This window comes from Panthera leo, chromosome B3, assembly GCF_018350215.1.
Source record: "Panthera leo isolate Ple1 chromosome B3, P.leo_Ple1_pat1.1, whole genome shotgun sequence".
Lineage (NCBI taxonomy): Eukaryota > Metazoa > Chordata > Mammalia > Carnivora > Felidae > Panthera > Panthera leo.
Window position 1 is genome coordinate 110,279,197 of NC_056684.1, and position 27,840 is coordinate 110,307,036.

The 27,840-nt window shown below is 39.6% G+C and overlaps 1 protein-coding gene across 3 annotated transcripts; it reads left to right on the forward strand.

The window, feature by feature from the left end:
- Positions 1 to 7: 7 nt before the first annotated feature.
- On the forward strand, positions 8 to 27,117 carry ZBTB1 (zinc finger and BTB domain containing 1). 3 transcript variants are annotated; one of them, XM_042943467.1, is made up of 3 exons: positions 8 to 172; positions 17,003 to 18,918; positions 24,405 to 24,532. In XM_042943467.1, exons 2-3 carry the CDS (start codon positions 17,021 to 17,023, stop codon positions 24,463 to 24,465), a joined length of 1,959 nt encoding a protein of 652 aa, XP_042799401.1. In that variant the 5' UTR covers positions 8 to 172; positions 17,003 to 17,020; the 3' UTR covers positions 24,466 to 24,532. The 3 variants fall into 3 exon arrangements, with proteins under 3 accessions (XP_042799401.1, XP_042799402.1, XP_042799400.1); XM_042943468.1 differs by lacking the exon at positions 24,405 to 24,532 and adding an exon at positions 26,057 to 27,117 and having other exon boundaries at positions 9 to 172; XM_042943466.1 differs by lacking the exon at positions 24,405 to 24,532 and having other exon boundaries at positions 12 to 172; positions 17,003 to 21,301.
- Positions 27,118 to 27,840: the final 723 nt, after the last annotated feature.

A 27,840-nucleotide genomic window follows, 5' to 3' on the forward strand; every position in this document is an offset into this window, starting at 1 on the left:
TTGTTGCAGCACAGTCCCTGGCAGAGCCAGAGCCTCTCCGCGCAGCCCAGCCCGAACGCCGCGCGCCGCCGCCACTGCAGCTCGCGGCCCCTTCGCCTCCGCCCGCCTTTCCCGTGGCTGATTTGCCTTAAACTCCCTAAAACCTCCGCAGCCCCGGTTCCTGCTGCGGCCGGTGAGTATCTGCCAGTTGTGGGGCTATTTGCGCAACTTTGGCCCGGGTGGGAGGACGCGGGCCGCCGGCCTGGCGGAGTGCGGTGCCGGAGCGGTGCCGACCCGTGCGGGGATCCCGAGCGCTGAGGACGCGCCGCGAGGACCCGGCGACGGGCGGCTGCCGGGCCGCCTGCTCGATCCCGCCGTTCGCCCGCGCGCCTCGTCCGGGACCTGCGGCCTCCCTGGGTCGGAGGCGAAGCCCCAGCGGAGACTAGTTCCCAAATTAGTTACCTTCTTTTCCCTTTCTTTCTCTGCCTTTATTTTTTCTTGGGGGGGGGGAGGGGAGGGGAGGTGTAGACGGGAGGCGGGAGGACCCGGTTGATTGACGTGCCCAGAGCCCGCTTCTCTCAACTTACAGCTGCGGCTCCTCGGCGGGTGGGAGGGGAAGTGTCCCGGAGCCCGAGGCCGCAGACTTGGGCGCGCTCCGAGGGAGGAGGCGTAAGAGCCGTGCAAATTCTTGCCACGCTCTTTTCCACCCCCTCTTGCCGGCACACACGCTTTTTGTTCAGTAAAAAAGTAGTGGGTCTCGGGTTTGGGAATTTTCAATGGAAAAGATGTTTCCTGGGAAGAAAGTGCTTTCGATTCCAGTGGTGGGCGCTTGCTAGAAGTTCTGTTAGTGTTCTGTAAATGTCTTGGGTGTAGATCGGGAGTCGTTACCACTAAAATATGTAGGCTTGGGTCTGAGCTCAGCCACACTCTCAGCCTCCCTTTTTTACCTAAGCAACGTGTCCGTATGATCTGAAAGGTTGACATGACCTTTTCCGAATTGGGAGCGTCGGGGAGATGTTGATGAAAGTCCTTGATGTTTTCTGGGGACAGTAGGGCATTTGTATGTGTGTAATAATACTCCTAAATCGAGCTCCAGCGTGGTAGGTACGCGCAGATTCTCCATTGGCCTAAGTATATTTCCATACAGCATGTCTCAAGGCAGGAAAACTATTACAGGAACAATTTTCTCCAACCCAAGGACTGGTTCCAGGTTTTTGAGGCGACTTAGAATCAGTTTCCGAGTTGAAGTTCAAGTCACTTTGGAGCAGAATTGGTGAAGGATGCAGGTCTCATGTTAACTTCAAAGCAATCACCACCTTCTTAGAAACGAAGAAATTAGATTCTATGAAATTTTATCAGTGCAAGTGGATATGATGGGAGAATTGGGATACAAAAACATGAAGGTTGAATGATAGCTGGCCATTCCAACCTCAAAACTTTTACTTTTGATTAACTTGCTGGATATCTAATAAAGTCTCAGTAATAACTGAATGGCTTTGGGAGCTAGATAGGGGCTTCCTCATCTCAGAAAATTGAAGCATAGTGGATGTGAAACTATTTTCAAAGATTAATAAAGACAGTCTCATGTAGAGCCTTTACTTTTAACATCTTATATTCATTTTAGGAGATTTCTCCATTATGACCAAGTTATCACAGTATAGAATAACTCAAGTTGAGTAGCCTTTTCTGAAGCCTTTCTATTCTTCCCACTCCAATGTGATGGCCTATTTTGGGGAAGTAGTGGGGGAGCCCTGGTGCCTCACTGTCAGAGGAAAAGAAACCATATTTAACCAGGACCTCAGCAGGGCATGAACACAGTCTCAGCCACTTGCTCTTGACCTTGTGTTTTGATTTCACATTAACGGCTAGATTTTTGTACTGTTCCCTTATTCTCTTCTTTTGCCAGGCTCTGGGGATGATAAGTTCATGGAGCTTTTTCAGAGTGTCTCTGTGTTCCTTGCAGCAGCATTTCATATCCTAATGTGCAAGAGAAAAGAAATGCCTGCTTTCAGGCCTCTCCTCCTCCAGCCAGGAAAGTGCTAAGCCTTTCCTATTAACCTTCTAGGCCAAGGGGGAGGAAACCCTGTGGGATACAAATGTAGAAAAGTGTCCATAGATTTTTATTTTTAAGCTGTAATCTGTTTTCTAAAACAAATGAGGTATGTTTGAAAAACATCTGTTTGAGAGGGCTCTTTGGTCTGTATAGGATGTTTTCTCCTGTTGTTTTTTCTTGTGCTAATGTACTTTGCCCTGAAATATTGGCATTGTTATTCTTATGTACTTTCATGTGAACCAAATTAAATGTGATTCGTGCCTATTTTTTTCTCAAAATGGAAATACTTATTATAAAATCCATGCTGTTTGTAAAAATTCAGCCAATACTAAAGTACATAAAATACAAAAACAAAAATCATTTTGATTCCCACTCCCCAGAGATAATCACTGTTAACAGTCAATTCCTTGTTTAAAACAAGAGAAGGCAACATTTGATCATAACTGTGCTGTTGTGTGTGCTTCAGAACCCTGCCTAAGGATGGCCTGTGATGATTCATGGCCTTATGTTCTCTGTTCACTACTCAGGTTGGTGAGAATTGGCTAGGTGGAGAAAAAGGGAATGTTTCGCATTGGACTGGTTTAAAATTCTATGATCAAGTAACAGACGTGAGCGTTTAAATATAACAGGGCTGCTATTTTAGGTTTGTCCTTACGAAGTACTTACTGTACTGTGGTAAGCTAGTTCTCACACTTTTTTCATGCTGATGTTGATGTCCAGCTTCTGATGGGTTGGTTTATACTGGCCAAACTCATTAAAAAAATAAAACAAAACCAAAAGCCTCATATTTGTAGAGAGTTTCATAATTTTGTAGTTGGGAAGGAGTGGCTGAATTTGCCGTGAAGACCACTGCCAGGATGTTCCTGTGCTGATATGGCGAGAGGGGTTCCTCTTGAATAGTACCTAGAGGTAGCATGCCAAACATCAAGGAAAGAGAATTAGAACAAAGAAGGGGATTCATGACTACAGTTTTTAGATGTGGCATGGAAGGAGATGGTACATATTTAATATAGATTCTAACTTCTGTTTATGGCTTGTATGGTAACTACAGGAGCTCTTAGTCAAAGCCCAGAGTCATTTATGACTTAGCCTGGCATAGTCAAGAAGAATGCATGTGAAGTAGCTGATGATGCTCTGAAAACAAAGCCCCAAAGTAGTACATAGAAGTTTAATTACACCATTGGTTATTTGATAGTGTTGGGGACACTGGTCTTTTTACACTACTTTGAGTGTAAAATCATTTTCAGGGGCACCTGGGTGGCTCAGTCGGTTAAGCATCAGATTCTTGATTTTGGCTCAGGTCATGATTTCACAGTTCATGAGGTTGAGCCCTGCCTCAGGCTCTGTGCTAACAGCACAAGCCAAGTGGGATTCTCTCCCTCCCGCTCTCTCTGCCCCTCCCCGACTCCCACTCATGTGTGCATACTTGCGCTCTCAAAATAAGTAAATACACATTAAAAAATCGTTTTCCAAATAAAATTGGGAAATTGAAGCATTAAAGCACCAACCAGATTTTCCATTTATTGTCTATGTGAGATACACATAATCCCTTTTAGAGCTAACTAAAGAGCTCCATCCCCACTGTATGTCTTTAGTTTTGGGGGGGGGGGGTTGCTCTGATGGACGGTGGGAGTCAGCAGATGGAAGAGGAGATGCGGAAGGGGCACGGCGTTCTGCCTACAATGTGGGGCTATGTGAGAGTGGGTGACTGGGAGGCTTAGCATGTTCCAAAGGGGCACTTCAGTTAATAGTCATTGCCATGGAGAGAGTGTTGTCTGGTTTATTTATTAAAAAAAAATTTTTTTAACATTTATTTATTATTGAGAGACAGAGAGAGACAGAATGTGAGCAGGGGAAGGGTAGAGAGAGGGAGAGACATAGAATCTGAAGTAGGCTCCAGGCCCTGAGCTGTCAGCACAGAGCCCGACGCGGGGCTCAAACTCACAAACTGCAAGATCATGAACGGAGCTGAAGTTGGTCGCTCAACCACCAGAGCCACCCAGGCGCCCCGAGTGTTGTCTGGTTTATAAAAGCTGAAACTTAGGGCCCCGAAGCAAGAGTTCAGAGTTTGAGTCCCACATCCTACTTACAAGGTGAGCACCTGAATATCAACCATTAACATTCAGAAAATGAGGATAATAACAATACCTATCTCAGGATTGTTGTGAGAATCAGTTGTATGATGTATGGGAAATTGCTTTGTAAATTTTTGACCACTATATAAATGCTGCCATGACTGAAATAATACAAAAAATTGGACACCTGGCTGGTTCAGTTCATGGAGCATGTGACTCTTGATCTCCAGGTCATGAGTTTAAGCCCCATGATTGTAGAAATCACTAACAACAACAACAACATTGAAGAAATTACTAACAACAACAACCACAAATTGATAGGCAAAATGAAATTTACCTTCTTCAACATATTCAATCAAGACTGATCGAATATTAACTAAATGCCAGGCAATCCTTAGGGCTCGGGATACAGTGATGACGAAGACAATGCCTTGATCTCGAGCTTACAGCAAAACAAAATTATATAATTGTAATTGTAATCCCTGCCAAGAGAGTGTGTTGGACACAGCATCCTATAGTTGTAGATAGGGGCTGTTTTAGAACAGAGGGCATCTGCATTTTGCATTACCCTAGGATCAGGAAAAAAATTCCCAAAAGAGTGAGTGGACATCAAAAAGGTTCTAAGCAAAGGGAATCACATATATGAAAGCACGAAGGCCTTTGCTGTGGTAGGTCCTTTGGGATGAAGGGGAATCTTAAAGCTTAAATAGATTTAATGCTTAAAAAGGGAGTTAAGCTTCTTAGAATGAACATAGTTTTTATGATACTTTTTTTATTGGTTTCATTTCATGGACTTTTAATTAGATAAGAGTGAACTTTTCAGGGTTTTGGTTGGACTTAAACAAGAAAAATGGGGTTATAAGTGGAAAAATTGGAGACAATACAGTTTGAAAAGTCGGGTGGATCTGCAGGGGGGAGGAAGCCCGGCCAGTACTTCCCATTGTTCTAGAACTGCCTCTCTTGCTGCTCATTCAGCAGCACTTAGTGAATACTTACTATGTTGCACAGAAACAAGCTAACGGCCTTGTCTTCAGGTTGCTCCTCCCAATCTAGTGGGGAGACCTTCCGACCGACGCACAGATAACTGCGGTAGCCAGTTCTTATTTAGCATTTACTCTGTGACAGCCACTGCCTTGTGATAACTCTAAACACTAGGAAGGATTATCATCCCTTCTCAGATGAGAGAATTGAGGTACAGATTGCTTACGGACATGTTCAAGGTCACACACCTAATAAGTGGCAGAGCCGGAATTTGGACCCAGGCGATCTGGTTAGTCTGTGCTTTTTAACACCTACTTTATGTTGCTGTTCTGATGATTAAAACATAGCGTAATAAGTGCAAAATAAGGAGATGATACAGAGTAATATCAAAACCTAAAAGAGCGGGAGAGGGAGGTGTTACAGAAGGCTTTCTGGAGGAGGCGATACACTGTTAGATATGTGGGAGGTTCAGGCAGAAGAACCAATCAATCAGCATGAGTAAAAATGAAGGTAAGAAATACATTCAAGAGGAGTGGGGGGACAAGCAGTTTTGTGCTGCTTGAGAATGGAGTTTGAAGCAAGAAGTAGCCAAACATAAGACTAGATGGGTGGGCATGGACGGCTCAGTATGCTTCGCTAAGGAGTTTTTACTTTTTAGCCTGAGGATATGTGAAGGGAGGCATAGATGGTACGATTTGTGTTCTTTATGAATCGTTTGTTGTAATAACTCAGGAGTGATGACAGAGACCTCAGGAGGGCAGGGAAGGTAGGGATGGAATAGAGGAGTAGATTTGAGAAACAGAAAATTGGTGAGACTCGACAGTTGACTGTTAAGGGTGGGAGAAGTCCCAGGTGACTGGCAAGTAGCCTGGGTGATTGGTGCATGGCAGTGCCTGCTGAGACAGAGAATACAAGGGGGAGGGGCAGATTTAGGTGGGTCCCCAAAGTCACAGAGGTACAGATATAAGTTCTAAAAAATGAACCCTAAAATTACCAAGAATACCAATGCCACGTGCAAAAAAGTGACTTCCTGGTAAAAGCTGCCTTTTGCTGAGAAGCCTGTTGTTCACACAGTGCCCTCTAGTGGTCGGAAGATGCCATGTTGCCTCTTTAAGATGAACAGATCAAAATGTAGAGATGGCCTGGAGTAAATACTTTTCCTCTTCTACTTCTGGAGGGAGAGAGAAGTATTCCAGAAGCCACTATGTTCCCTTTGCTTTCTGTGTGGACAAATTTATTTCCTAGACCTAGGAACAACTCACTTACTCAGAAGTTAGTTGGTTGGCTACCTCACTTATCCAGTGCCCTGGCCAGAAACAAGAGTAATGGCAATTTGTTGCCTATGAGCAATCAAAATAGATGAAACATCAGGTCATGATCTCACGGTTCATGAGTTCAAACCCCATGTCGGGCTCTGTGCTGACAGCTCAGAGCCTGGAGCCTGCTTCGGATTCTGTGTCTCCCTCTCTCTGCCCCTCACCCACTTGCAATCTATTTCTCTCAAAAATAAGTAAAAACATTAAAAAATAAAACAGATGAAACAAAGTGCAGGAACTAAACCCTTATCTTACAGAACATTTCCCTTAGGTCCTCTCAGAAAATTAAATTATGTAGATTCAGTTTCAATGAGTTTTTGTCTAATTTCTTAACCCCTAACGGGTTGCAATGGTGGGCAGCAGGAGATCAGCACCCGTTTTAGAAGTGATAGCTGTTGGCTTGACAAGCAAGACAGAATACTAACCAGCCAGCAAACCACAACCTCCAAAAGCACAACAGTTTGAGGCCATTTTGTGTAGGTGCAAACAACCCTTGCCAGTTTGAACAGCTGTGTTTTAACAAAACACAACTGATGCAGAGCATAGGGCAGAGAGGTAGTTGGTGTTGCACTCAGGGTTGCAGAACAGTAGGAAGAGCGCTGGACCAGGATTGAGGAGATGGGGACCTTTGCTGTCAGCCACTACAACTGGAGGTGATCTTGAGTATGTCTCTTAACCTCTTAGGGCCTCACTTTGCTTTCTCATGTGTAAAGCATCAGGTTGAACGTGATCGCTTTGTAAAATTCTATGAAGTGTGTTCACAATGATGACATTAATACTTAAGAAAAATTGTTCTGTGCCTGACTGAAAAGACAAGAAGAAATTGTCATCTCTGATTTATTTAAAACAAATTTTTTTTAAGTTTATTTATTTTTGAGAGAGGCAGAGCATGAGCGGGGGAAGGGCAGAGAGAGAGAGGGAGACACAGAATCTGAAGCAGGCCCCAGCCCCCGAGCTGTCAGCACAGAGCCCAGTGTGGGGCTCGAACTCACGGACCATCAGATCATGACATGAGCCGAAGTCGGTCACTTCGCTTGACCGACTGAAGCCACGCAGGCGCCCCTGGTCTCTAATTTGTATGAGAATCCCGTAAGGAGTATGATTATCCCTATTCTATAGATGAGAAAAGCAGGTTTAGAGAGGTAAAGATGTTTCCTCATAGCTAAATAAGTGGTAGAGTGGGTATCCCAACCTATTGGTGCCTGCTTCCTGGGCTCTTACTTAATACTTTCATTTACCAAGCATGCATTAAGTACCAACTATGTGGGACGTGTGTGCTGGGCACAGGGAGCATGAGAGCCTTGAAGTCTCATCCTTAGCCTTTCGGGTTCAGTGTAGTGGGCATTGCTGTATGGTACCTCTGTTAGTGTAAATGATAAAAGTCATGCTCTGGCACTGTTGGGACTAATGTAAAGCGCCATTAGGGTTTTAAAAGACTTTAGGGTGTGAACACAGAACTGACTCACCATTTATAGCATTGTTTCTATGGGAATATGTGTTTCAAGTTCCAAAGAACTAACTTAAAAATAAAGTTTTGGAACATAACCCAGTTACAATTTCAGAACTTCCTGTGCTAAGTACTGAATTTACAGTCTAATAGCCAGCCAGAATGCCTGTTCTAAAAAGTGAATAAAATTGTCTAAACTTGATCGTGTCTGTCATGTAAGTGCCTTGAAGTGAAACTTTTTACCTTTGCGAGCATCTACAAAACTGGTTCTGCCTGGAAATTTCAAGAAAACCTAAAGAACTTCATTCAGTTTAAATTTAGAGATTGGACTCTATACCCTGGAAAATGGTATTCCAAGAAAGGATTTCACCAGGGTGACCTTATTTTTTACAGGTGGCAAAATCATAGAGGCCACGATCTCAGGCTCAAGAGTCACATTGCCTGTGTTCTCATCTCACCAGGTCCTCTGTGGCCTTACAGAAGTTATATAACGTTGTGCACACACACACACACACACTCTTAGACTAGAGCCTGACCATCGATAGGAGCGCTTAGCAAGTGTTGGCTATTCCTATCGTTGTTGTGTTACACTTGTCATTCACTGTACCTTCAAAACCTCCATTTGCCAGTTTGGTGAAGTGTGCCTGTCTTCCGTCCCATTACATCTTCATGCTTTCGTGTGTGCTGCTCTGTATCCCTCTCCAATTATTTACATCCACCCTTGTGCAGATGCCTGCAATGCCTCTCATCTTATTCTCTATTTTTCTCTGTTCTACTCACTCATCAGGTCCTCACTCAAAGCTTCCACCTTTCCTAACGCCCGCTGTCGTAGTACAATCATGCTTTTATTCCCCCCTCCAACTCTTGCTGAACTTTATTCAGTTTGATTTAGTAATTATTCTCAAATTGTTTCTTGTTTTAAAATTTAACCCCTCATTTGTAATTAGTTCTATGTTGACCCTCCTTTTCCACCCTTTACCTCGATGCGTTATGCAATGTTAGGAATGTCGTAGATGTTCAATACACTCTTGATACCCTGCTTTATTAACATGAGAGAGCCCTTTTCATTTCATTTCAGGATTTTTAAAAGGATAGTCTATAACCCTCAAAGTAAATCCCTATAGATATATCCAATCATAGAAGACACGGAAATAGGTATGAGGAAATGAATGTATATACCTAAATGACCTTTGAGATCCAGAGGTAATTGTTAGTAGTTGAGAGATGGGGGCACTGAATCGAGAGTCTGATGCCAGACTCTGCTGCAGATTCTCACTGAGGCAATGCACGCTGTCCCCGGGGAGGCCTCCGTGGCCTATGGCACACATTACAAAAAGATGATTTGCTTTACAGAAGGAGTCGCTCCAAAATTAAGTGACTTTTTCAATCACTTTATTTTTTTAATTAATTAATTTTGGGGGAGGCGGAGAGAGAGCAGGAGCAAGCAAGAGTGAGGGGGAGGCAGAGGGAGAGAGAGAATCTTACGCCGTCTCCACGCCCAGTGCGGAGCTCAATGTGGGACTCAGTCTCACAAGATTGAGATCGTGACCTGAGCCGAAACCAAGAGTCGGACCCTTAACTGACTGAGCCACCCAGGTGCCCCTTCATTCAGTTTATATGCTTGTTTATAGGGTCTTCAGTTATCACATGACTAAGGCGGAAGCAAAAGAAACTTTCGGCAAAACTTTTTTCCCAGTTTAAGAGATTTAGTGATGAAGGAAAAGTATTTCTGATACCTTCCTATGTCAGTGAGAAATTTACTGAAATAGCTTGCACAGTATAATTTAGGGGACACGTCTACTAGGTAAGACTAGATGCACGTATACAGCTAAAACAACATTACAGATGGAGTTCAGATGTGGGTAGTCACTTGTTGTGCAAGAGTGCCTGGCCAGTAAATCCTGTGTGAGGGACTCATGCCCAGTCCTTGCTGAGTGTTCTTTGCAGAAGGGCACTTAGTGCCCTTTACGAGTGGTTCGTACCCCTTTGAGTGGTCATATGTCCTTGTTCTGTAATCCTAATCCTAGTACCTACTTTACCACAGTTAACTGTCCCCTTGATATACTGTTTAACAGTCAGAGATCTTTGCTGTTCTATGAAATAAGAATGTTGGATCAGATTAGAAGTCTCTAAACTCTAAAAATCTGTGAATATCTAAATTAATATGCTTACTGTGCTTGGTGGCTGTTTTTGAATTTGAGATGAAACTTTCAAACTAAAAATTTTAAAATCCAGCGTAAAATGTGTCGCATCACCTAACTTCTTTCTTTTCCTGGAGAACTGCATGCACACAGATCTCCATCTGGCTTAGAACTCTTGACTTTGGATCACATTTGAAGTTGTGCTCTCAGTCCCAGCCCTTGACTTCTAGCTGTAATAAATTTGTTTCACTAGTGATATAGCTAGTATATAATATAAGCAATCACAGATTCAGTTATAAAGGCAAGAAGAGCTAAACGCTCTTGCACTGTTGATGGGAATGCAAATTGGTGCAGCCACTGTGGAAGACAGATGGAGGTTCCTCAAAATGTTAAAAACTGAACTACCCTATAATCCAGTAATCACATCACTGGATATTTACACACACAAAATAAAAACACTAATTCAAAATGATTCATGAACCCCCAAGTTTATAGCAGCATTATTGACAATAGCCAAGATATGGGGGCAGCCCAAGTATCCATTGATTGATCAATGGATGAAGGCGATGTGGTATATATACACAAAGGAATAGTATTCAGCCATAAAGAATGAACTCTTGCCATTTGCAATGATGTGGATGGAGCTAGAGAGTATAATGCTAAGCAAAATAAGTCAGAGAAAGACAAATACCATATGATTTTATTTATATGTGGCATTTAAGAAACAACACAAGTGGGAAAAGGGCAGGGGGGGAAAGACACACAAACCAAGAAACAGACTGTCAATTATAGAGAACAAACGTTACCAGAAGGGAGGCGGATGGGGGGGATGAGTGATAGGTGATGGGGATTAAGGAGTGCACTTGTGATGAGCATTGGGTGATGTATGGAATATTGAGTCACTACATTGTACACCTGAAACTAATATTACACTGTATGCTAACTATACTGGAATTAAAATTAAAACTTACAAAAATAAATAAAAATAAGAACAGCTAAGATATAAGCAATCCTTTTATTTAAAACGTTTGCAAGCTTTACTATAATATAAAGTTAACTAAGTTTTAGTAGCATTATTAATATCAAAAAAACCGAAAGGAGAAAACTTATTTTGGAATTTGAATAAAATTGTTTTTAATGAATTAAATTTACTGTAAATGAATGTAAAAAAATATTTTCAAAAAGGGGGTGCCTGGGTGGGTCATTCAATTGAGGGTCTGACTCTTGATTTTGGCTCAGGTCATGATCCCAGGGTCATGGGATTGAGTCTCGTGTTGGGCTCCATGCTGAGCATGGAGACTGCTGGAGATTCTCCCTCTCTCTCTCTCTCTCTCTCTCTCTCTGCCCCTCTCCCCTGCTCACTTTCTCTCTCTGTCTCAAAAAAAAAAAAAAAAAAAAATCAGGGCACCTGGGTGGCTCAGTCGGTTAAGCATCCAGCTTTGGCTCAGGTCATGATTTTGCGGTTTGTGAGTTCAAGCCCCACATGAGGCTCTCTGCTGTCAGCATGGAGCCTGCTTCAGGTCCTCTGTCTCCCTCTCTCTTTGCCTCTCCCCCGCTCTCTCTCCCTCTGTCTCAAAAATGAATAAACATAAGAAAAGATTAAAAGAATAAGTGAATGAGTTTTTAAATTTTTAATGCAAAAAGTATTCTCAAGAGATAGATAAGCTAAAAGTCTCACAAGAATTTAGATCCTTCACCCCAGATTCCATGCCCCACCTCTCTTCTTTTTTTGTTTTTGTGTTTTTTGGTGTTGTTTTGTTGGTGTTATTAAGCCTTCTCAAAGCTTTTCTGTGTAATAAGTGAGGTGTAATAAGAACAAAGTTATGGGTACTAATATGTGAAGGATTGTTATTAAAAGTTACTCTACTTTTGGGGTGCCTGGGTGGCTCAGTTTGTTAAGCATCCGACTCTTCGTTTTGGCTCAGGTCATGATCTCATGGTTCGTGGGTTCGAGCCCTCCATCAGGCTCTGTGCTGACAGGGCAGAGCCTGCTCGGGATTCTCTCTCTCTCTCTCCCTCTCTCTCTACCCCTCCCCCACTCATGCTGTCTCTGTCTCTCTCTCTCTCTCTAAAATTTTTTTTTAAAGTTACTCTACTTTTTAAAGTTAGTTTTACTCAGAATGTGGATATTTGCATAATAATATTGATGAAACTACAATTCTAGGTCAGCCTAGAAACTGTAGTCTTAGCATGAATTTTGTTTGGCCTTGAGCTCTCTGAGGGGAAGGTAGGAATGTGAAGTGAAGACAGTGGGGTTCATACCCATGCCTTTCTGACCCAGAGTCCTGTGTTCTCTCCATAAGAGCATGATGCTCTCTTCCATAGAGAAGGTACTTTACTGAATACGTGTTGAAGTCACTAGTGTAGAAAAAGCCAAAATTCTCAACAATGTATCCCTGAGATTGCAGAATACCTGTGCTATTGCCGATTCTCAGTACTTTATATAGTGCCTGGTGCCCCAGAGCACTCAAGGAATATTTGTTGCATTGACAAATGTGCGTTCAAATGCTGTTGGTGCTCTTGTTCTAGTGTAGTGTTTATATTAACACATATGCATTTTTACTAACTTCACTGAATCTGATTTTCTCTGGAGAGGTGCCCATCATATTGGTCTTGGATGTACTTGCAACAGTTTTGGTTGCTGGCCGTAAAACTGCTTTCCATTTAGGGGCGCCTGGGTGGCTCAGTCGGTTGAGCGTCCGACTTCTGCTCAGGTCATGATCTCACGGTTCTTGAGTTCGAGCCCCACGTCGGGCTCTGTGCTGCCAGCTCAGAGCCTGGAGCCTGCTTCGGATTCCGTGTCTCCCTCTCTGACCCTCACCTGCTCATGGTCTGTCTCTCTCTCAAAAATAAATAAACATTTAAAAAGAATTAAAAAAAAAAAAAAAAAACCTGCTTTCCATTTAGATTAGAAGAGGTCTTGGAACTTTTCAGCTCTTTTTTTTTTTTTTTTTAAGTTTATTTATTTATTTATTTATTTAGAGGAAAAGAGAGCACAAGCAGGGAAGGCGCGGCGGGGGGGGGGGGGGGCAGGGGGTGCAGAGAGAGAATCCTAAGCAGGCTCCTCGCTCTCAGGGCAGAGCCCAATGCCGAGCTCAACCCCACGAACCATCAGATCCTGACCTGGGCCGAAATCAAGAGTCGGACGCTTAACCAAGGGAGCCACCCAGGTGACCCTAATGTCTTTATGTCATTATATTAAGCACAGGATATGAAAAACCTGCACGTCTTCACAGATTAACTGCTGGCGTTCCTCCTACTAGACTACTGTTTGGAAGGAAACCTTAAGGTTAGCTGACTAGTCAAACTTAGCTCCTGCTACTTAGAATATGCATGACCACCACCACCACTGCCGTGTTACTTCCGTTAGTTATCACCCATCAAGAACTTTACACATTGTTTCTATGAATCCTTGTATGTGATATGTTATTTGACGTATTATCCCCACTTTGAAAGTTCGGGAAATTTGGGGCCAGTGAGGGTAAATAAGTTACCAAAGGCGGCGAAGCTAGATTGGAACTCAGCTCTCTCTGACGCAGAGCCTGTGTTCTTTTCCTTGTACCGTCCCGTCCCGTCCCGTCCTCATCGACATTTCATCCCTCTTCTGTGCAGGGCATTCGTTATCATCCGGAAGAGTTTGTTTCATTTTTTAACAACTCTTATTAGGAGATTTGTTTTGAGATAACATCTATCCTTCTGCCCCTTTCTCTTTATTTTTCATTAAAGTTCTCTATGAATCCTACAAAATGACTATAGACCTAGAAATCTCATCCTATGGTGCTGCCACTCTGGAAAACAGTATGGACTTTCCTCAAAAAAATTAAAAATAGAACTACCCTACGACCCAGCAATTGCACCACTAGGTATTTATCCAAAGGATACAGGAGTGCTGATTCGAAGGGGCACATGCACCCCAATGTTTAGAGCAGCACTATCGACAATAGCCAAAGTATGGAAAGAGCCCAAATGTCCATGGACTGATGAATGGATAAAGAAGATGTGGCATATATATATATATATATATATATATATATATATATATATAATAAATATATATTGTGTGTATACATATAGGGTGTGTATACACACACACACACACACACACACAATGGAATATAACTTGGCAATCAAAAAGAAGGAAATCTTGTCATTTGCAACAATGCGGATGGAATTAGACTATATTACGCTAAGTGGAATAAGTCAGAGAAGACAATTATATGATTTCATTCATATGTGGAATTTAAGAAACACAATAGATGAACATGGGGAACACAGGGAAGCAAAAATAAGATAAAAACATAGAGGGAGACAAGCCATAAAAGACCCTTAAATACACAGAACAAACTGAGGGTTGATGGGGGTGTGCAATATGGGTGATGGGCATTGAGGAGGGCACTTGTTGGGATGAGCACTGGGCGTTATATGTAGGTGATGAATCACTAAATTCTCTTCCTGAAATCATTGTTACACTATATGTAGCTAACTTGGATTTAAATAAAAAAATAGAGAGAGAACAAACTGAAGGTTGGTGGAGGTGTGGTGGGTAGGGGGATGGGCTAAATGGGCGATGAGCATTAAGGAGGGCACTTGTTGGGATGAGCACTGGGTGTTAAGTGTAAATAATGAATCATTAAATTCTACTCCTGAAACCAGTACTATGCTATATGTTAACTAGCTTGACTTTAAATTAAAAAATAAAAAATAAATAAGTCTAAGAAGCTGTGAGTTCAATAAAGTTAAAGCTTCTTTACAAAAAAAAACTCATCCTATAAAAAATGGGCTTGGGGTCAACGTGTGTGTGTTTCTCACCCTTTGAATAAGAGATTGTTTTTGGATTTGTTTTATATAATTGTTATTGTTACATAATTTCATATCCTTTGTTTATTTACTCGACTTTCCATCCTGGAAACTTACTCATTTTCTCCTACAGTCTTCGTTCATTAATTTAATTTTTAAAGGCCACACGACAGTGAATTTTAATTTTAGGTAGTAGATTTACCTGGGTTCACTTGCAACTCCCTTACTACCAGACATTTCAAATTATAAATAACATGTTGATGGATATCTTTGTGCATATATTCCTTTTTGTATTTAGGTACATACTAAGCATGCTTCCTCATTGGTTATAGATACCTGACTTATAGAAGGTTGAAATATTGTGCCTATTGACATGCTTGATTTGGTGCTCGCTTCGGCAGCACATATACTAAAATTGGAACGACATGCTTGATTTGGCTTACAAAAAAGTACAATGGTTGCAATTTTAAGAAGGCGCTAGTCCTCATGATAAGCCACCGTCTTTTTACTAGACTCACTAGATGCATATCCCTGACTAAGCAACTCTGTGTCATTAGGCAGGAAGAACAGGAAGAAGGAGGAGGGATGGGTCTTTAGGTAGTGGGGAAAAGGGGTATGTGATCGAGATATGATCTGTGAAGAACAGATAAAAAGCAAGTGGAAATAAACTGTAGATACCTCTTAATTACCATTGCAAGGATTGAAGGGTTTGGGGACTGGAGAGTGAACATTTAATGTCTCTGAACAGCTTGTTAAATGTTCTTTTTATGCTCAGGTTGTATAGGAACTTGTTTTTAAGTAGAAGATAGTGAAGTTTATGTATACAGATTAAAAATTGAGGCTATGGATTGAGCGTCCGACTCTTGATTTCGGCCCAGGTCATGATCTCACGGTCATGGGATTGAGCCCTCCTGTCAGGCTCTGCACTGAGCTTGGAGCCTTCTTAAGTTTCTCTTTCTCTCCCTCTGCCCCGCTCCGCTCCCCTGCTTGTGTGCACTCTCCGCTCCCCCCCAACTCCCCGCCCCCATTAAAAAAAAAAATTGAGGCTAAAATTGGATCTTATTTTAGTTTTATAATATAATGGATAGGGCTTCTAGTGCTTTTAATGTTTTTCTCTCCTTTACCCAAGGTCGACTCACTACATTAATAATATTTATAGTGGGGGGGGCGCCTGGGTGGCTCAGTCAGTTGAGCATCCAACTTCGGCTCAGGTCATGATCTCGCTGTCCATGAGTTCAAGCCCCCCATCAAGCTCTGTGCTGACAGCTCAGAGTCTGGAGCCTGCCTCAGATTCTGTGTCTCCTCTTCTCTCTGCCCCTCTCCCACTCATGCTCTGTCTCTGTCTCTCAATAATAAATAAATATTTAAAAAAAATTTTTTTTAACCTACAAAAATAAATGGCCAATTTTGTATCACCTATAGCCCCCGCACCCACCTCACTGGATTTTTTTCAAGCGTAGTTTAGGGTACATCACATCATCTATAAATACGTTAGCGTGTTTATTTAAAAGATAGGGACTCTTTTAACACAACCAAAATACATTCAACACACTTAAATATGAGCAGTGATTCCTTAATACCCGTTACCTAAGTTTTTAATACTCTGTAGTTTAGTTTATGAACTTTCAGTTTAAGTTGTTATTTTATTTACTTTCATTGTTTGTATCCGTCAGGTACTTTTAAACTTTTTCCTTTCAAATCTAGTAAATGTTATTCCCAACATAGTTTGAGGAAACCAAAGTGATGGTTTTTGTTTTTGATACCTTAGCTTGGGTTTCCTTTTTTAACAAAATATTTATTTTGAGAGAGACAGAGCACGAACATGTGAGTGGGGAAGGGCCAGAGAGAGAGAGAGAGAGAGAGAGAGAGAATCCCAAGCAGGCTCCGCGCTGAGGGCTTCGATCCCACGAACCATGAGATAATGACCTGAGCCAAAATCAAGAGTCAGATGCTCATCCGACTGAGCCACCCAGGTGCCCCCATTGTGCTTCTTAAAATCAAAGTGGGAAGCTTGAATAAATGGCTATCTTCATCTTCAAATTTAAAAAAGCATTCAGGTATATATTATTGAGTTTTCCTACACTGGAATGGAAAACTATGTATACCTTTGTTATAATAGCAAAGTCACACAAGTCACAAAGTGTGATCAAAATTACCCTTCAGGTGCTTTCTAAAGATACCTCGTCTGACTTTACTATTTTTGTTTTACATAGGTCTCTAATTAATAGAAGATGGCAAAGCCCAGCCACAGCAGCTACGTCCTTCAGCAGCTAAACAACCAAAGGGAATGGGGTTTTCTCTGTGACTGTTGTATTGCAATCGATGACATTTACTTCCAAGCACACAAAGCAGTTCTGGCTGCCTGTAGCTCCTATTTTAGAATGTTTTTCATGAACCATCAGCACAGTACTGCGCAACTGAATCTCAGCAACATGAAAATTAGCGCCGAGTGTTTTGATCTCATTCTGCAGTTTATGTATTTAGGCAAAATCATGACTGCTCCCTCTAGTTTTGAGCAGTTTAAAGTGGCAATGAACTATCTACAGCTGTACAATGTTCCTGACTGCTTAGAAGACATACAGGATGCAGATTGTTCCAGTTCCAAGTGTTCATCTTCTGCTTCTAGCAAACAGAACAGCAAAATGATCTTTGGGGTAAGAATGTACGAAGACACAGTGGCTAGAAATGGCAGTGAGGCCAATAGGTGGTGTGCAGAACCCAGTTCAACCGTAAATACACCACATAACAGAGAGCCCGATGAAGAGTCTTTACAGTTAGGAAATTTTCCGGAACCACTGTTTGATGTCTGTAAAAAAAGTTCGGTGTCCAAATTATCTACTCCAAAAGAACGCGTGTCACGACGCTTTGGACGGAGTTTTACCTGTGACAGCTGTGGATTTGGCTTTAGCTGTGAAAAGTTATTAGATGAGCATGTGCTAACCTGTACTAACAGACATTCGTACCAAAACACAAGATCCTACCACAGAATAGTGGATCTTAGAGATGGAAAAGACAGTAATATCAAAGCTGAGTTTGGTGAAAAGGATTCTTCTAAAACATTTTCTACGCAGACGGACAAATACCGAGGAGACCCGAGCCAGGCGGCCGAGGATTCGACTTCAACCCCTGGAAGCAGAAAAAGTAGCACCGTGGAGTCTGAGCTGGCCGGCGAAGAAAAAAGCAGAGCTGCCGAAAGGAAAAGAATCATTATCAAGATGGAGCCAGAAGATATTCCTACAGACGAACTGAAAGACTTTAACATCATTAAAGTTACTGATAAAGACTGTAACGAATCCACTGACAACGACGAATTAGAAGATGAACCTGAAGAGCCATTTTATAGATACTATGTTGAAGAAGAGATCGGTATTAAAAAAAGTGGTAGGAAAACTCTAAAACCTCGGATGTCAATAAGTGCTGAAGAAAGAGGAGGTTTAGAAAGTATGAGGCCCCCTAACAACAGCAGTCCGGTACAAGAGGATACCGAAAATGCGTCTTGTGAGCTGTGCGGACTCACAATCACCGAGGAGGACCTGTCATCCCATTACTTAGCCAAACACATTGAAAATATCTGTGCGTGTGGTAAATGCGGACAGATCCTTGTTAAGGGCAGACAGCTTCAGGAACACGCGCAGAGATGTGGAGAACCCCAAGATCTGACAATGAATGGCTTAGGAAATGCCGAGGAGAAAATGGACATGGAAGAGAATCCTGATGAGCAGTCAGAAATAAGAGATATGTTTGTTGAAATGTTGGATGATTTCAGGGACAATCATTTCCAGATAAACAGTATCCAAAAAAAGCAGTTATTTAAACACTCTGCCTGTCCTTTCCGATGTCCGAATTGTGGCCAGCGTTTTGAAACTGAGAACCTAGTGGTTGAACATATGTCTAGCTGCCTAGACCAAGATGTGTTTAAGAGTGCCATCATGGAAGAAAACGAGAGAGATCACAGACGAAAGCATTTCTGTAATCTGTGTGGAAAAGGATTTTATCAGCGGTGCCACTTAAGAGAACACTACACTGTTCACACCAAGGAAAAACAGTTTGTCTGTCAGACATGCGGAAAGCAGTTTTTAAGAGAGCGTCAGTTGCGACTGCACAATGATATGCACAAAGGCATGGCCAGGTATGTCTGTTCCATTTGTGATCAAGGAAACTTCAGAAAACATGACCATGTGCGGCATATGATTTCTCATTTATCTGCCGGTGAGACTATATGCCAGGTCTGCTTTCAGATATTCCCAAATAATGAACAGTTGGAACAGCACATGGATGTTCATCTGTATACATGTGGAATATGTGGAGCCAAATTTAATTTGAGGAAAGATATGAGATCACATTATAATGCCAAGCATTTGAAAAGAACATAAGTGATTTTCTACCGTACTCACGTTTAGTTGATAGCAGACAAAACACCAAAGCAAAGGATATGAGCTATTTAGAAATTGATTTTATAAGATGAATTGTTGGAGAAAGATCTCAAGGCCCTTTTACCTTTAATATTTTTGTTTAGGATCTTAAGTATCTACATTTTAGATGTTATTAAATGTTTATCATTTTTGTTATTTCTTCATAGAATTCTTTGATTTTAGTTTGTTTTAGCTATGGTTAAAATTACTTTTCAATGTAGACTACAAGTGGTTGTTACCCCTTCAATGACTATTAAACTTTAGTTTTTTTATCATAAGGTGATGACTTTACTATTTCTATGTGGGTTTTTTTTTTTTTTTTTTTTTTTGTAAGGTTATCCTGTGAAATTTTAAATCCAACATCATTGGCCGTTTGTGTTTATTTAAAAAAACTTTTTAAAGTAATTCTTGGAAACTATCTCATTTGCTATTAGCTTTTTTTTTTTTTTTTTGGTAAGTTGAACAGTGATTTAGCTACTGTTTATTTCCCCCCCTTTTTTTTTTTTATCAATGAAATCCATATTCTTTAATTGACATGCTTGTTAGGCAGGCTAGGTGCATTGACTCTAAACTTGAAGGTTGACATGGGCTCAAACTTGGCCTAAAAAGATTGATGGACCTAAGGAAATTCCTATAAATGAATATTTCCTATAATTGATAAAATATTATCATTTAATAATCACATTTAAAACTTATATTAAGTGTAAAATCCAATGACTTTACCCCACTTGAGAAATTAGTGGGGACATGTCATTTTGTTTTGTGATATTAAATTTAACTATGATAGTTAATTAAAAAGACATATCTTGTATTCATTTAAAATAATTTAAAATATTCTGATTTCTAAAGTGTATTAGTTTATCAATTATTTTTGTTTATAAATAGACTTTAATAGCTCTCTAGGAATATGACATCTAAAGGAAAATGATTTTTCATCTTTAAAATTACATACTTTTGGAACTTAACTTTGAGATTTGAGAAAGCTGCCATGTATATTGATAAATCAAATAAAATAAAGAAATCAATTACAAACCTGGTTGTTCTATAAAAGTAGAGTGTGCAAAAAAATGTCTTGTGTTTTATACTAAGATTTGGAGGAAATGTGTTGTGGCAAATTGCAGTTTATCGCCATGCTTTATTACTATTTTTTTCTGTAAAGGACTGCAAAATTTGAGGACTATAAAATAATCACAGAGCATATAAGTAGAAATAGCTTATCATTTTTAGTTAAAGGAGTATCATTGTTAGTTGTTGCTGGCACAGGGTCTACATTGAATTACATGTGAATTAAAACACTGGCACAGCCGACACACCAATAACCACATCTACCGAATAGAATGCCTTTTAATGTGAATTACTTGCATTGTCATACCCTTCTCATAACGCAAGGGATTTTAAGTGACGTCTGTATTTAAACATATAATTCTGTAATTATGCACAGTAACTTAACAGCATTGCTCTTTTTGCTTACATCAGATTTTTAAGCTATGCAAGTCCTATTTTTCTATACAATTTGCATACAAGGAAAAATTGCCAAGAGAATTGAGACACTGACTAACACAGATCTCGCTGAAAGAGAAGGAAGTACTGGAGCACAGTGTGAGCTCGGAGATTTGTGGGGATACAAGTAAGAATAGGATAAGTAAGAAGAGGGACAGTGCAGGTGGCATGTGGTATTAAAATAATGGGAAATAGAGACGGGGGAAATACACTAATAGATAAACAGGAAGTTAGGAATTTTTTTTTTTTTTTTTTAAAGCCACATAGCAGAAAAAGCAGGAAAAGTGATTCAGCTGAGTCTTGGACACAGTAGTTTATCAAGGAATTAAATCTGGAGTGCCACTTGAAATATGGTGTATATATTACTGATAAGAACCTGATAAAAGCTCTGTAACAAACCCAGAGACCGTCAGAGGGTTGCGTAACGAGATAAGATAAACTCAGCAAATTTCCGAACTATTGATAGAGTATCTCAGTGAACATAATTTTTAGGGGGAATCACTTTTTTCCATGATCTTCACCAATATCGATTGCAGTGGCTTCCCACCATTAAAGAATAGGGTGGTTTCTAAATACTCCCGTGCTGTAAAAAAGGATTGTCTATTCCATTAGGAAAAGGGAGCGTTAATTTAATGTTTTGACATGGACCGACAGCCAACAATTTGCAAGCAAATATATAAACATTGAACATAATGTCTAACTTTACATAACTGAGAAGTTTATGGTTTCGCGAAGCCCCACCTCACCATGTGTCCTTCCAGTTCCATATTACTCAGAACAACTTTTGTTTTGTTTTGGAACCAGCTATAGGGCAGCACAGGCTCCTGTGGGTATAATGTACAAATTTTCCTCATTAAGGCAGAGAGTACATTTAAAAGCTACTTGCCTCTTACAGCTAAGGGGAATGAAAAATGGCTGACACCTCTCTCCAACCCAGTTTCCTCTGACTTCCTTCCTTTCCTGGGGTTACAGAGCTGTAACTCCTTGCTATTGCTTCTTGCCCTCCGTGCTGTGAAGGCAATGAATCGAGGTTGTGGAAGCTACCTTCTCCTCCTGCCTTTTACAACTTATGTAATTAGGCTCCGAATCCAAAAATGAAGGGAAAATCTAGACAGATAATCTGTGGAATCTTGTGTCTCATAAACAGAGTCTTGCTTTTAAAGGGCTTTGTTCTTCAGCAAGAAATCTTAGAGAAATTGAGTCCGTGCCTATCAAAGCTTGTCACCGGTTACCGTGACAACTTGGATGTTTGTAATTCTGTAATAAGCACCACTAAGAATCTCAGATTAACGAAGCACAACAGGGTGGCAGTGCAGTAGGACTCAGAAATCTGACTTAATCTCACCCATATTTTTAAAGTAAAACTATTGAGGCAAATGACTCTCATGGCGTAAAATGGTACAAGGCTAGTTTAATGTATGAAGTTCGAATGTGGACAAAACTTAGAAGAAAGAACAGGGATTCTAGGGGCTAGTTATAGAACTAAAAGAATTAAAATAAGGACAAACTTTGCTAGGGCAGTCAGAGCACCAATCAAAAGGAAAACTAATAGACTGATGTGAAAAATCGTATTTAAGTGCTGTAGTTGAAAACAAAAACACGAACGAGATGTAGGAGTTGAATAAAATATAAACATTTGGGATTGTCTTAGGTGAGAGTAGAGATTGAAGTACTTTGGTAGGTTAAAATAATACTGATACATTAAAATAATTACAGCTATAAAATGCCTAGTGAAACAATTGCTGTGAACATGCCAAGGATATGCCTAAATGCTTGAGATAATATACTCAGTTTTCTATTCTAAAAAAGTAGGAAGAGAAGCTAGTGACGGTTGGCAACTTTCTCCCTGGTTAAACAATACTTGTTCCTCTATACCACAAGTTAAGGAACTTCCATATATACTAGATCTCTGGAAAAATCCCCCCTCATAATCAGTTTAACAGTTAAAGTAAACATAAAACTTGTCATTGTTAACAAAAAGGTGAATGAGTACCAACCAAAAGAAAACCCAAATGTGTATCGGTACACGTTGTTGGGAGTAAAGAAGTGTGGCGTGTTTCTTGATTTTTAATGGGTTTTGTGAGTTAAAATTAATTTGTTTTCCATGAATCTACTTGATCAGTTCCTCATCTTTCCTCACCGGGCCCCACCTCCTTTGTAACCAATGTTTGTCTGTGATAAATGCCAGCGTTCCTCAGGCAGCGTAGCAGTACAATGCCTAGTCCCCCAGGGTGCCAAAAAGCTCTGTGGGGACATATCCTTGGGGAATGCCCCCCATCTCCTTGATATTTGAGGTGTAGGGAACGGGATGACAGGATGCATGCCAGCAAAGTGAAGCAAGTAGGGTGCTGTTGGGTGTTTAAGAGCATGAAGATGCCGCCCAGATTAGGAAGCCCTTGATCCATCCATCCTAGAGCTCTCCCTTAGTAATCCTGGCATCCATTTACTTAACGCTCTTTATGCTCCGCCAAGTGCTTTACGTGCACAATTTTAATTAAGCCTCACAGCCTTATGAGGTAAGTATTCTTTCGATTTTCCAGATGGGGCACTGAGGTTCACAGAGACTTGAGTATTTTTCCCAAGATCACACAGAAATTAACCACAAGAGCTAGAATTGAGCCTAGACCTATTTGATTTCTACATGCCTGTACTTAACCACTCAGCCACATACCTCACCTACCAAGAAGTACAAAGGAGGCCCTTTTCAGCCTAGGAACACGTGTGATAAAGCTCCTATGAAACTCTGTGCTCCATGTTGCATCTGTGATCTGCTGTGCCTGGTAAGGTACCTAATGAATGCATTGAATAATGTGGAAACATATCAGTTGGACACGAAACTTTTTATTTGAATGGGTCACATTCAGAGTGATGTTTTAGAAATAAATCCTGACTATTGACATGTTTTAATTTTCCTTTATTTAAACTTAAACCTTTAGTGGTATAATCAGCCATTTGGGAAGACCCATTGTAAGTGCCCAAGTAAAATTTAATTTGAATTCCACTTCTGTACTTCTACTGTAACTTTTTCCCCTTCTATTTTCCCTATTCCTGACCTTTATGTTTTCATCTCCAAGCAGTCACCATTTTATTGGTTATGAGACTGATGAGTTGAATAATTCCAGCCATTTGAAAGTATTCCCAAGAAAAGCCAGGACCCCAGAATAACTAGTGTCCTCTTTTTGCCTTAACAGATGATGTGGATAAGAAAATTTTCATGTCTTTGGCTAAAAAACAAAATTCTTAATTGGCATATTGTGATTGGTTTGATTACAGAGTGATGTAAGTTGGCCTAAAATCAAAAGTTGGTTATTCTCTTTATAGTTCAATTTACCAAAAATATTAGTGTAAACTTATAAACACAGTCTTACTCATAAAAGAAATGAAAGACAGTTTCAGGAAACAACAGCTGTTTTTGCACGCTAACCTAGCAGCAAGCTTAAAAAAAAAAAAAAAAAAGAACAGTTAATGGTTTAAGTGAAACCATCCCCCTCCCAATCTAATCTGATTTTAACTTGATACGTCTATTGCCTGATTTCTAAAAGCTATACAATAGGTTTTACTACGACTGTATTAAATGTACTACTTTAATGGTCTTTCTACCATCTGCCAAATGTTATTTTTTGAGTGAAGAGAATAAGATGGTGAAGACTCATGGATGATGCCTTTATAATTACTCAGGTGGCCCACTTTCATTGCCTTCTAGCAAACTCAAGCACATACTACTTGGTAACATATCAGAAGAGTCTTATACTAAAACCAGATGAAATGTAGCTACTTATAAATTTATATGCTGGCAAGAAGCAAAGATGCAAGGATTTAAAATGCAAGGCCTTTTATGTCTGTGAGTACTGGTAAATACAAACTAAATGATAATAGCTTGTAAACATGCTAGTTTTGAACCAGTTTATTGCCGCTTACATATTTATATTCAGGTGCTTAGTTGACTTTGTCATTAAGAAGCTTAAATCGTTTCTTTATATCCAGGAGAACCAAATCATTGAGGTCCATTGGTAGTGACAGAATTGTTCATCCTTTCTATCAAAATCTACCACAGATCACTAGGGGGCAGGAAGCCATTAGAATTTCTCATTACGTTACTCATTTGTTGACAAAAAAGGTGGTGTAAACATTGTAGTGCAGTACTTGGCTCTGAATCGAATGTATCAATATACTCATCATCATTGTGACCAAGTAAGACGTCACAGGAAACTCTCAGGCCGGGGGATGACAAATATGTAAAAGACATTTCCTTTCAGAATCAGGAATATTAACAATTTTATGTGAGAAAACTTGCATGACTCTCTGTACTTACCTATGTGAGAAAGGAATGGTTTAAAGAGGACAGCCTAGGAAGCCCCCACTTAAGCTTTATTTCAGAAGTTACTATGTTGTTTTTATTGTACTTAATACCAGTCAGAATCAGCAAAGCTCATTTTTGGATGACAGAAATAGAATTCCATCCAGATTATGAAGGCCATCTTTTCTTTCAAATGCTTATGCATTCCCTGATGTGGGAGAAAATATTTTAAGAGACAATCTCTTTTAAAAAAAAAAAAAATAGGGTAAAGCATTGTTGCAAAAAATACAATTCTACCCAGAATCACTGAGGCAGTTTAGGAGAGTTGTGAACTGAGGAATTTGAAGGAAAGCTCCTTCTCAGCGTTCATGTGTGTACTTTATTTTTGTTTGCAGAGTGTGCAACATTTAATATTTGAAGAAAACAATGTCAGTGTGATGGCTGAAGGCACTCAGTAAAGAGAACATGAACTTTTAAATTTGTTAGATAGATCTTCCAATCAGAGATTTGCCATTAACAAGTTAAAATGCATCGCGTGGCACCTGGCTGGCTCAGTCAGTACAGCATGTGGTGCTTGATGTCGGAGTCGTGAGTTCGAATCCCGCCTTGGGTGTAGAATTTACTTACATAAATAAACTTTAAAAAAAAAAGGTTAAAGCACATTGTAAAATTATTTGATTTGAATGAAGAAAGAACTCTTAACTGCTTCCTTTCTCCCTACTTTCCTCTACCTGGCTGACCTCTTACTCTTCATGTTGTGTGTGTCCTACCCATTCTAGCTTAAATCACAAGAAAAAAGGTGCCCCTAAAGTTGAAGAATTGTATTAGTAATAAGAACACCTTGTATTTGAAGGGTTCAATGAGTTACATTAAGGAAGAAATTAAATAAATTTAAGTCCCAGGAACTATGCTTTTGCTTCCATTCTTTGTTCTCGTAATATTATGCTGGCCTAGTACCCCAAGCCATGAAATTCTGACCTAAGAATTATGTTGTATCTTGTAGAGCAGTCAACTTGTAATATTATTTTTCTTGAGTTTTGTCTTTTTCTGTGTGGCAGTGGTGAAATAGGGCCTTCTAAACCTCTGGAGAAGTGAGATCTGAATTTGGAGAGGACATGGGGAAGAATCAATCTTCAACAGATAATCTTTAAGTCCAGACCCAGGAATATCAGATCTGAAGTGACACCATCTTTTCTGTCTTCCTGACAAACCTCATCAATCCCAAAGGTTCCAGTTTCAAGGATCCAAGAAAACTCAGTAAAGATCACTTTGGAATCACTTTGCTGTGACAAAATTGATTCACGGTGACTCTCCTAGTATTTGTGGAAAATCTGCTAAAGTAACAGAATATTCATATGGCATCAGTGGTTAAAGCTACACTAAAATGAGACTTTATATGCTAATTATCTTCCATGGTCCCTTCTAAAATAAAAGGGGTTGCTAGGCTACTATAAATATATTATAAAGAGATAATAACGTATCTGTGTAAACACATATAATCCTAAAATTAAAATAATCTCAATCACAGTTTACATATTATGAAATGTAGTTAGACAATTAAAAAAATTACACTCCAAAATCTACAGTTTAGAGTATAAATAAAGAGATGTGGGTACAGAGAAAAAAACAATGAGACCAATTTTTTAACAAGAAAAGATAATCTACTTTTTACTCGTTGTAATGTAACATTTGCCCTTCCTCCTTTTTCACTGTATATACTCGTCACAAACTTGATTATTAATATTAATGAAGCTCCCTTTAAGCCTGTTAACTCAAAGGAAAACCAAAGTGGTTATTACTTCAATAGTAGATTTTCATAAATCACAGACAACAAAAAGAATGTATCTTAAGACACATTATTTTCTTCTGAATTTAGCAATATAACCTAATAAGGTAGAATGAGTTTCTGTTAAATATTTATTCTCAGTATTAACATATAATACCATATTTCTCAGCTTTCAAATTTCAAGATAAAATTTAACTAAGTATTGAGTGAAACGATTGATGTGTTTGAAAAAAAAACAAAACAAAACACCTTTCACCGGGAAATGAAATGTTTGAGGAGATTTTAACCTGGCTTCAAATACTTTGTTTTATATATATATATATATATATATATATATATATATATATATGCTCATACACACGTTTCTTAACCATATGAATCTTACAGCCATACTATTTCCTTATTGTGAGATACTCATAGTTTTATTTTTGTTTAACTGTCTATCCAATTCATTATTTATTATTATTGTTTCTTATGCAATATCCTGATGTTATATATTTCCAGAAATGCTTATTTTGCTTTTATGCCTATTTCTTCAAATGTTTTAGTAAAGAATTACACAAAGAAATCTAACTTAGAGTATATATAATAGTATATGCAAAAGTTAAGTCATTTAAAATCTCTAGCTATAAAGTGGGATGAAAACTTGAATATTCCTTCTAATAATTAGACTAACAAAAACTTAGATAAAATTAATTAGAATGAAAGTTAATTAGAATGTGGTAGTGGGTATAGGGGCCTGAAGGGATAGGAGAAATAAAGACTTCGAGTTCATACGAATTCAACTGCTTTAAGAGAAATAAGTTTAGACAAGTGTTAGATTCTAAAAAACAAAAACAAAGTAAAAAACTATAGCTAATCTCTTGGGAAGCATATGAACCTGCAGACTTATAACAAGTAGGAAACAGACAAGATAAAAGATTACCTGTAATTAAAGGTGCCAGATCGATACAGTAGAGACTCAACAAATAATGACTGTAGAAGTAGATTTAGAAAAGAAACATGGCTTAAATTTTGACTGTACTAAACTATAACTGTAATGAATTACAATAATTA

Bases quoted from the DNA above. Each gene is read 5' to 3' on its own strand.
- ZBTB1 (XM_042943466.1), top strand. From the start codon at position 17,021: ATGGCAAAGCCCAGCCACAGCAGCTACGTCCTTCAGCAGCTAAACAAC.